The sequence below is a fragment of the Limulus polyphemus genome, unplaced genomic scaffold (genome assembly GCF_000517525.1).
Source record: "Limulus polyphemus unplaced genomic scaffold, Limulus_polyphemus-2.1.2 Scaffold59, whole genome shotgun sequence".
NCBI lineage: Eukaryota > Metazoa > Arthropoda > Merostomata > Xiphosura > Limulidae > Limulus > Limulus polyphemus.
This window is the reverse complement of record NW_013665669.1, coordinates 80,923-91,984: the sequence shown is the minus strand read 5'-3', so window position 1 is coordinate 91,984 and position 11,062 is coordinate 80,923. Positions and strand designations below refer to the sequence as shown.

The 11,062-nt window shown below is 32.3% G+C and overlaps 1 protein-coding gene across 8 annotated transcripts in view; it reads right to left on the bottom strand.

Moving 5' to 3' along the window:
- The window catches only part of LOC106464386 (AP-1 complex subunit sigma-2-like), a 35,834-nt gene extending 25,106 nt beyond the window's left edge, over positions 1–10,728 (bottom strand). For 2 of the 8 annotated variants that reach the window (XM_022392503.1, XM_013924556.2), the window contains exons 1-3: positions 10,701–10,719; positions 6,675–6,762; positions 120–298 (exon numbers count right to left, since the gene is read on the bottom strand). In XM_022392503.1, coding sequence (XP_022248211.1) covers positions 120–298; positions 6,675–6,677 — 182 coding nt within the window. In that variant the 5' untranslated portion in view covers positions 6,678–6,762; positions 10,701–10,719. Of the gene's footprint in view, positions 1–119; positions 299–6,674; positions 6,784–8,871; positions 8,890–10,432; positions 10,452–10,700 lie in introns of those variants that run through there. The other 6 variants (XM_022392476.1, XM_022392486.1, XM_013924526.2 and 3 more) reach the window with 6 other exon arrangements.
- Positions 10,729–11,062: the final 334 nt, after the last annotated feature.

Below are 11,062 nucleotides of genomic sequence, written 5' to 3'. Positions count from 1 at the left end.
TCAAGTTGTATTTCCAATACATTAATTTTTATATGCTGCTATAAACAAATATAGTTTTATATATATATATAAAAGTATAATGCTGAAGAACACTGGAAGAATTCAAGAGTCTAATTCACCTTTTATACACAATCTTCAAGTCTTTCCACTCTAAGAAAGAGCACATTTTTGGTTTTCTTGCCAAAATTGTTGTGATTAATTCCCTGGTAATTTTCTTTTTCTGTTTGTCAGGGTGAGCCACATACCATTTTTGGAGCCGTAACTTCCCTTGCCGACTAAAGAGCAGCATAAACTGCAACTACAATCAAAATTTTCAAAACTTTATGATTTCAAAAAAAAAAGGAGAGAAAAAGACAGTCCATTACATATATAGAAATCAGTCAAATTTCAAAAAAATTAATTTTACAGCAACCCATATGGTAATTTCTTTAGTAGTCTGTTTATTTTTTGTGTATTTTTCATTTAAAAAGACATCACTAAGTACACAATTTAAACTCTGTGGTTGAGTTCATACATAAAAGCTTTATCAAAAGGTTCAAAAATGTGTGTTACAAGAAGGAAAATAAACCTTCAGTGTAAATTATATGTTTAATAACAGGGTCCTAAAATGATTTTCTGGCATACCTACAGAAAATAGTTTGATCCACCTTTTAATAACCTAATTATGAATTTATATAAATTGCAAAATGTTAATATAATGTGATTAGTCAGAAAGAGGTTTGTACTAAGTGTTGATAACTGGTAATAGCAAACGATACACACATGAATAATACTGTTAAGCAGGGATAAGTTGTGCCCTATTCAAGATTATGAAAATTGAGTAATCTTGTATTATCTTTTACTTAATTCACGATAACACTTCAACCACGGAGTCAGTCCATTTGACCAATTCTATCTGTGAAGCTATATATAATACTGTTTACTACAATTCCAAATGCACCGCATGTATCATCACAAAATTTGGCAAGCTTTTAGTTAACATTAAGTATGGTGTTCCAAAGCCTTTACTGAGACCATCTGAGTGAACATGCTCAGAATAAAAATACTTTTCATCTTATGGTTTTCATATTTCATTTGCATAACCTATAGAAACTCCTAAATAAATATCAAAAATGATTCTTTAATAAAACCTAATATTCTATTTCTATATTTTCTATACCTTAACATTAGTGAAACCATCAATGTACATTGAAATGAAAAGTTGAAAAAATATGAAATTAAATGAGTAATACCTTTTTTGCCGATTTTGAATGCATAATTTATTTCAGATTTTAAAATTACTTGTGTTCACAATTTCAACTATTAACCTTTTCACATCTGAACCTTTTAATTTTATGCACTTTACTGCTTGTTTTTTGAACCACAGGAGCAGAGTGTTTCCTGTAGAGCTGGCACAAACTGTACACGATTTTGCACCCAGGTCATAAGACTCATTTTTTCTCACACATTTGTTTGTTGAGAAAGGAACTTATGTAGCCTTCAAATATGCATTTTAGAAAACAAAAAATATCAGTCTTTAGTACAGAATGGCCCTGAAATAATATCTGGCTTTCTTAATATACCATAAATAGGTTAAAAAATGAGTCTTAAGCAGAGGAACATCTGCTCTTCCTATCTGGTACTTAAATGTACATCATCCGTGTAAAGTTAAAATAGCAAACAATCTACAAATTTTGAGAGATGGGGGAGGGGCTCCTCAAGTTGGTTTAACAAATTTATTGATATCTCAGAAAATATTAGATTTTTGCTTGCAATTATTTATAGTTTGTATTTCTTAATAGTTGGAACTATAGAAACCTATTATTGAAATTATAAATTTCTGAAATTGAGAAATAAAGCTCAGACATGATCTTCATTTTTAAATATTTTTTTTTTAAATAAATTAAACTGAGATGATATAAAACTTTGAATTATAAACTACATTTTCATGCCACGTTTATTGAAATACATTGATGATAATGTAGTTTAATTATATCTTGATGTAGAACTGTAAAAGGTCATGACAAGTACACTTTGACACAACTGTAGCATTGGAGTTAACAGCCAAATTTGAAACAATATACAAAAGAAAATACAAAGTTAAACTCTTAACAGTTTTTCTAGGAGACCACTAGTAGGGGTGGGAATGACAAAAATGTTGTATTGCAATATCTGTAACTATACTGAAATATGTACTGTTAATATATTGCACAAAATCTTTGCTTACTAAGGTCATTTTGTCTATACACTGGTTGACTAGGCATCATTCACCTTAGTTTGCAACATTTTGTACCACTGGCGAATTGCATGATGTATGCCATTAAAATATATATACAGCTTGCTCTAAAAAAAAAGCATACATCAGGAACTATTGTTTTAAGCTAAATGATACAACATCAATCATTGTAGTGTTAACTATATTTAACAGGGATTTGTTTGATAGCTTAGCTTAATATTATGATATTTAGGACAGTATGTCTGGGAAACTTCAATTATAGCCTAATATGGGGATCATCTAGAAATGTAGTGCCACAAGTCAAATTCAAATATATGCCAAAACAGAGATGTTGAGTTTACCTTACAAGTTATTCATACTTCATTTAACCTGTAATATATACAACTAAAGCTTTTGTGGTTTTTAAGATACGTCAAAATAAACAAATGAATGCCAAAAGAATGCAATCACAAGATAACCCATATCTTGTGTTTGAGTTGGCAAGAAAGTACATAGCTACATAATTCAAATACATATTTTGACAAACCATTTGGCCATAAATTGTTTAAAAATGTTACATGTGTATATATTTTTCTTCTATCCTGAAATTACTGTCCATCGATGAGAATGTGCTAACAGCAGCACTTGATGATAGAGCTGGTTGATTATATCTGTTACTGATGTGTAAAAGAATTGATTAATCAAAACTATGATTAAATCAAATTTCATCTGAGAATAATTAAGTAAACATATTGTTATATGCTTACCACTGGGGTGTGAACTGCAATGCAGTTGTAAAATCATGGACTCATAACTGTTAGTTATTTGTTTGATATGCCTGACTTTATGCAAAAATGGTTAGATAGTTCTGAAAATTATTGTTCTGGTGTAAGTTAAATATATATCACTATATTAACCATATCTACATGGGTGAGTGTCAAAGTGAATATATCACAATCTTTTACAGTTACATTCAAATTTTAAACTACTCTATTATCAATGTATATAAACAAATTTGACATTAAAATGTAATTAATAAATCAAATTTTTTATACAAGTTTTGATTTCTTCATTTTAAAAGAACATATTTAAATAAATTCTCAGTCTTCGGTTCTGTATATCACATGACACTTCTTTGCTCATTTTAGATGTTCTTCCTACAATATTGTTCATTACAAACACACACAAAATGCAATTTGAGTTCCTCAAGTTCAGTGGGCACCATCACACTGATGCTCAAAAGCATCTATATAATGGGTTTTGCAAAGGACTTTTAGTCCCTATCAAGTCTATCCTGACACCCATTCTTTTAGGCCCACTAATGGTTATTTTATTATTACCAAGAAGTAAATACTTTTGAATGCATATCCTGTTGTTGCATTCCTTATGGCATCAGCCATACAATCAGCTGTTGTTTGTATATACAGACAAGCTCACAGGTAACTCCATGTGATCCTGTTGGCTGCTATGACTCTAATACATTAATTTTAATTGGCCTAGAACTAGTATTATTACAAGCATAGTAATATGACATTTTCAAAATATACAGTTGTACACAAACGTCATATATTTGTAATCGAGAAACTATGTCAAAGTTTTAAAGTTTACATTACAAAACTAGATATTAATTATTAGTAAATTCTGACTCGCAAGAAAAGTTTTAGCAAATTTTTATCATGACCAAAACTGCATTTGATGAACTACTTTCTGCATGATACAAGGCCACAGGGGGGCTGGTTGGAGGTTGTCATAGTTCAGCGGCATACTGTTATATTTATATATCTCAGTTTAGCCAGCAAAACTCTGATTTGTTGATAGAAAACAGTACAATTTGGTTAATACAAATTAACATTTACTGTCCAATTCTGTAAACAAAGAATCACAATACAGCATAAGCCCACTAACAAACCCTATGGAATGTTTTGGCGGGGCTGTTTACAGCACCCTCGTACATTTGTCAAATGTGAATGACTGCAATTTTATTTTGGTTTGCCAGATCCATTTGTCTTACTGAGTGTCAAGTATTCAAAGAACTATCCCAAAAACCATGGTTACTATAATATTACAAGAATAACTTTCATGTGGAATCACTGCTATGTCTGCAACACCCAAGGAGTTTAAGAAGAAACTGGATGAGTATTTTAAAGATCAGAGTTAAATATAGACAAATGATTTCTACATATAGTTTGGAATAGGATAATAGTAGAAAATGGGATAGCCTATATGGACCTAATGGCCTTATTTCAATACTTACAGGGTAAGTGATAATGAAGCAGGAAACAACAAAAAATTCTAAGATACAATGTACAGATAATGAGTGATTAACCTGTTATATTCACTTTTTGACTGGTAGTTTGCTCATCATATATTCTGAGTGAGAAAGGAGTTAGATAATTTGATTGGTAGCATATGCTATGATAGTTGCTAAATTTTTTGTACATACCCATGCAAGTGATGTAGGTAATGGAAGATCTTAAATATGAAATTTGCTAAAGGGGTTTGATGATAAGTAACCCAAGTAAATGTGTCAGGAATTCTTTACAAAACCTGGTTGTGCAGGAGATGTCTTACATTTCATAAAAATTAAATGGGGTTTAAATGGGTTGGGAAGCACAGAGTTTGGAGTAATCTAAATTACTTCACTGAAAATTGCTTGAACAGGGAGTGTCAAGAAATGCTAAGAATTAATGGTTAGGAACTAGTCAACAGATAATAGAATTCAGCAAAAAATCAACAAACTGAATTCAGAATATCTGCTTTAAAGTAAAATTAACTTGGTAACACATTTGAGAAAAAGCAAATGATTTTTTTTCTCTATTGTACACAGGGTTTATAAAATGTACATGCATAGATGAGCTTGGACAAGTACATATTCAGTGAGGGTAACTACATTTTTCCTGGTATTTAGCTGCAGGGCAGCCCTAAGCTGAGGATTTGAAAAATAACTAAGAGCTCTGGGAAAATAATAATAACAACACTAAACTGAAATTCATGCTAAATGTATTTTGCATCCACTAATGTCACATAGGCTTTGTGATTGATCAAATCATTTCAATATAATCTATCACAAGTCTTTGCAGATTCGACACATCACAGAAAGTTACAATTTTCCTGCACTGAAAATATATATTTCTGACATATACTTTTTTCTGCCCACATACATAGCTATTCTCATTCAGTGCTGCCCTCTATTTGCAAAATTTGTTTTGCATGCCACAAGCCTTTCACTCCTATGTACCCCTTGGTTCACATGGTTTAACCAATTCATGCATGTAAATCATCATGCAACAAATGACGTGCCCCATGCAGGTCTCAGGTGGAGACCTTGACGGGGTATTTTCGGCAGTCTCTGATTCATCCTATCCCTTTTATCCCCCACCTAGTTTTCCAGTTTCATCTTACCCTATTGACTCTCCTACTGGACATGTCTACCTTACACCTCCTTTCTCAGGTATTCTACCTGTATCTAGGGGATTTTCGTGGGTTACTTCCTCCTCCTTCCCTATATGTTTATGGATTGCAGTGGGTGAACTTGATAGTTGCTCTACTTCTTGCTCTTGCCGTACCACTCAGTGTCTTTATTCTGAGGATATTACTGCTTTTGGGGTGGTTCCAGTCAGTTTTATTTCATGAGGATACATATGTACTTCATTCTGCTCACGTGCCTTGTTTACAGATCATCAGTTGGCTGAACTTGAGGTGAAGATGGTATGATCCTCTTTCCTACCCCCGCATGGATGTCAGTTCCCAGCCATCAAGTTTTGGATGCAGTTGACTTGCCGTGTACAATCCGTCACTCCTTAGCCACTCTACACATTGGGACACATCCCTTCTTTTACCCATATTAGGATGTGCTCCTCAAATTTGTCCGCCCAGATCAGTCGCACCTTTTCCACATCTGGGCAAAGAGTATACCTGGTACAGAAGTGGTGTGGTCTTCCACATATTAACTTCTTTGGGATGTCCTTTGGACGCTTTTGAATAACGTTCTATTTTCTACCTTGCACCAGTACATCCACCTATTCAATGTGGGATTCTAACTATGTATGTGAGGGGAAGTAAGGTACCTTGTCAGAAGTTAAAATTTTTCCTACACTGAAAATATATTTCCGACACGTACTTACTTCCGCTCACACTTCCCATCCTTCCTCCCCACTGTCCACCAATGCTTAGCTTTCTGCCTAAACATGAAGTAATAGTTAGGTAGAATGGCAAAAAGGGAGTCACGTGTGTGTGGGGCACATCTATTGGTGTAGGTTTGTTGCATGATGATTTGCATGCATGAATTGGTTAAACCATGTGAACCGATGGGTACGTAGGAGTGAAAGGCTGAAAGCACTGAACGATAATAGCTATGTATGTGATCAGAAGTAAGGTACCTTGTTGGAAAATTTACAAATGCAGACAAAATGACTTAAATATAGTAGATGGTACACATGTAATCTAGAAACACTTACTTCTTAAAAAAGCTAATACTTACCATTTTCAACTTCTTGAAAGTTTTACCTAAGATAGGTGTTTCAAAAAGTTTCCTCTTAACACCTGGCTAACTGGAATACTGAAAGAATCTGAAGTCATAAAACGTTTTTCTGAAATATGATGAAAGAACAAACATTTCAATTATTAACACTACCTTGAATTACCCCTATTAAATATATATATATATATATATATATATATATTTGTCAAGATGCGTATGAGCAACTAACTGGTCAAGAAAGCTGGATCATTGCTGTGTGTTTGAAAAATGGACAGGGTTGTAAACAGACTCTGTCAATCAGTCCAATGATACTGTTAGTATTTTTAGTTTTTTTTTTCCCCCATTGTAGTTTCTAAGAGGTTTGAATATTTTAGAGGATAACTATGCTGCAAGTAACAAAGTAACACATTCACTTTTAATTTATTATTTTAAAAAGAAAATCGTATGGTTGAAGTTCTGTAATTAAGCCCACTTTCTTGAAGCACTTACTGATTAGATAATTAGAAATAAAGTTACATGTAAATGCTAGTATAAATATACTTGTTTAATAAACAATAACCATAATTACTATCTTCAAAGACAGGTATTTACATATTGCCTTGAAGGGTCGCTACTGCAAACCAGAAGATAGTTTAACAAGGTGAAACAACTAGGTTATGATTAAAGTTTTTGAAAAACATTTACAAACTGTTAGTTAATATATCTGTTATTTTAAATTGAAACAGCATTGATACATTTTCTTAAAATAATTTCAATAAAATGTTTATAATGAATTATAAAATACACAAACATATAATTCACATATGTCAGATCACTGGGCCAATGAATGGCATTTGAGAAACTAATCAAAGCATTGTGTAAACATAGTACTAGGGTCACTGGAAGTTATAGTTATCATTAAACTGAAATTTGCAACACAAGGTTATTTCCCATAAATGTAACAAATTGTACTGTTCTTTCTTTTTGTTATTTTCTAAATCTCTTCTGTAACATGCAAAAATAATGAGCATCATGTTCTTTCTTCATGAAGGTTGTAAACAGCACTCACTAAACAGTATTTACAGGGGGCTTGTGGTTGACATCACCCATCAAAAAAGAAACACTGCTGGTCAGGCTTAAATAAACAATGGGTAGGTGCTTGAAGAATTGTAGTTACTGATGCTTCTCCTAATTTTATAAGAAATGACAGCAGTTGCCCTAAAAATTATAGACCAATTATTCTTACTTTTACAGAGGGAAAATTTTTAGAGAACCTAATTAAAAACAAGCTTTATAAAGTAATTTAGTGATATAGAGTATGATGTCGTAATTGAAAATCAACATGGATTCATTAAAGGGGAAATTTGCTTTACAAATTTGTTAACATTTTTCAAGGGTGTTACTTATCTGGATAATGGAATGGGTATGGACTTGGTATACAAAGATTTTCAAAAATCTTTTGAAAAAGTGCCACACAGAAGATTAGCTAAGAATATCAAAATGATAAGTATTTGGAGAAAGACTAATTATATTAACTGTAGGATATATGGGTGGGAGAAAGCAAAAGCTTGTTATTAATGGAATCCAGTTATACTAGACTCTTGTTAATATTTGGGTACCACTGCATAGACTTTTGGTTTTTCATATTTTCATTAATGATACTGATAAGACATAATTAGTAGATCAATAAAGTTTGCTAATGGCATTAAACTTTTGGGTATTTCTAGATGTATTGTGAATGTTGAGTTATCACAAACTGACATTATTCAATTAGTAAGTTGAATAAATATTTGGTGAATGAACCATAGTTATAGTAAGTCAAGGTAATACTTGATCACTCTAATATATATGGGAACTCACTGAATAGCATGACCAAAAAAAGGCATCTTGGTATAAAGGTGGAATAGCCACTCAAACCATCGAAGCGATGTTTTTTTGCTACGAGTAAAGCTAAGAGAATTTTAGGATGCATTTATAGATATTAATTATAAGTTGAAAGAAGTAATTATTTCTATATACAAATCACTTGGCCTCACTTGGAATAGTGTGCACAACTTTAGCCTCCTTAGCTGAGAAAGTACACTGACTTATTGAAAATGGTTCACTGAAAAGCTAATAAGATGATTTGTAGGATGAAAGGTTATCCTTATCTCTCAGTCTTTTCACCTACTATCATGGGATTAATATCTACATAATTCAGATCAATTCCAATACTTACCATAGAATTCTCATTCAGGAATATGCATAATATCTTCTCTTGCAAAATAAAAACAGAAATCAAAAGTAAATCTCAGCCATCTCACACAGTCTTCAACAAAAACCTTACAATAAGCATCCTTTAATTAAAGTTTCAATACCCATTTTAAACATTCTCTTTGCCTTTAACATATTTGAACATTATCAGCCAGCTGTTTCTTATAAATTTCTTTATTTCCTAATTTCTTTTTATCCAAATCCATAGTTTTCCTATAATTCTGTACATCCTACAACCTATCAAACAATTATAAAATCATCATCCATCTCCAATTTTTGAATCCACATCCTTATTGGCAGTAACAACAGACCTAAAATGCATCCCTCTGGTTGGCTCTCTGACCATTTGGCATTGAAGACTATCCTGAATCACTTAAAGATACCCCTGTGCTGCTCCACCTGACTTCTTATGATTCTAATCACTATATCTGAACTTAATGTATCCAATAATTATTCTATTAGTATCCTTATTAATAAAAATCCTGATCTCATAATACAATTTCTCAATTATATCATCTGTCTGCTCCTGTGACAGTGTGTAACAAATGCTAATGAAACCCTGATGGTAACCATACAGTTTCAACCTCTTGATTATCCTTTTTTTTTCTGTCTTCAGTCTCAAAAGGCTATAGTGCTCCTCTTGTATTTAGAGCCACTCCACATTCTCTTAAGCCTATCACTATTATAAAACTTATACCCCAGAATTTCAAAGCAACTTCTATTATCAATGTTCTTCAAATCTAGCCAAGTTTCAATAATCCCCATTATACTACATTCTTCCATTTCCATCAATTCCTAACTCAAATGTTTTCCAAATTGTGTATCGTGACTAGTTGATAGGGGTGTCACAAATTTCACCAAATGAAGAATAATTAAGAACAAAATAATAGTACATGCGGCAACAGGAGTGTTGTGCAAATCAAGATAAGTAGATTAGGGTGTCATCAGTGAAAAAAATTTGGAAACCACTGCCTAACTCATAGTTTTATCTCTAAAATTTAAGCTCATACATAAAAGGATCCCAACAATTATATTTACATCCTCTCAAAAATTTAACACTACAGTTCCTGGACATGAGCCAGTTTAACTTTAAAAGTTCTTATGCTGGTTATGCCTGTACTTGAGCCAGCAACGCCTCTCATATTAACTTCAAGTAATAAAAACCGGTCAAAGAAATATTCAAATTTCGAAATCCTCAAATATGATATATTACAATTTAAAAATTGTAAGTTATTTATAAGCTTTTTCTTTTTGCCAAGGAACGCACCCGTAAACGTATTGAAACTATGAAAGTATATCACTTTTAAGTTTTAGTAATAGTAGTACTAGGTAATTCAGTACATAACTACATTATCATCACTAAAAACTTGTAAAACTGTAATTTATAAACTAATTCGTAACTTACAGCATATTCCATTGTAAATGTAACACAGCATTACAACTTACAAAGAAAAGTAACGCAGAGATTTAAATTCCTATTAAGTTTTCGCACAACCAAATAGTATTACTATTAGTTATAAACCTACCGAGTCCTATTCGTACGCACAAGGTTACTGTGGTTAGGCCTAGTACTAACAGTAGTACGACTATCTATATTCGATATAGTGTAGTATATTAATAATATAAATATATATTGCATTCATATTAAACCAGTTTCTTTACTGTATCAGAGTACCATACAGCAGCTATATACCAAATTTGCGTAAAATGTAGAACGTATTCTTACAATCGTACATTAAGAACACATAGAATTTTAGAAACCTACGTAAGATTTCAGAAGTTCAAGCTACTTACGTACCAACCTTACGCCATGCCTGTAATTAGTGACATCATCCTTACTTTAACTGTTCAACGTCACATGCTCATACTCACTGGTGGCAAGACCAAACATATATATGATTTGATCAAATGGACGATGTTGTTCGATTTGATGTACCATTTTGTCTTTCTTTTCTTTCATTTGTAGCCACAGCTAAGACACACCATACTTTACAAAAGGAAAACTCTGTCTTACTAAAATTCAAGTATAAATACCCACAATGTCCTACATGTTAACTTTTTTAGGATGTTACTTCTTACCTGTATGACTGTAAAGGATTGTTTGTTTGAATTTATCCACAAAGCTACACAATGGGCTATCTTTGCTCTGCCCACCA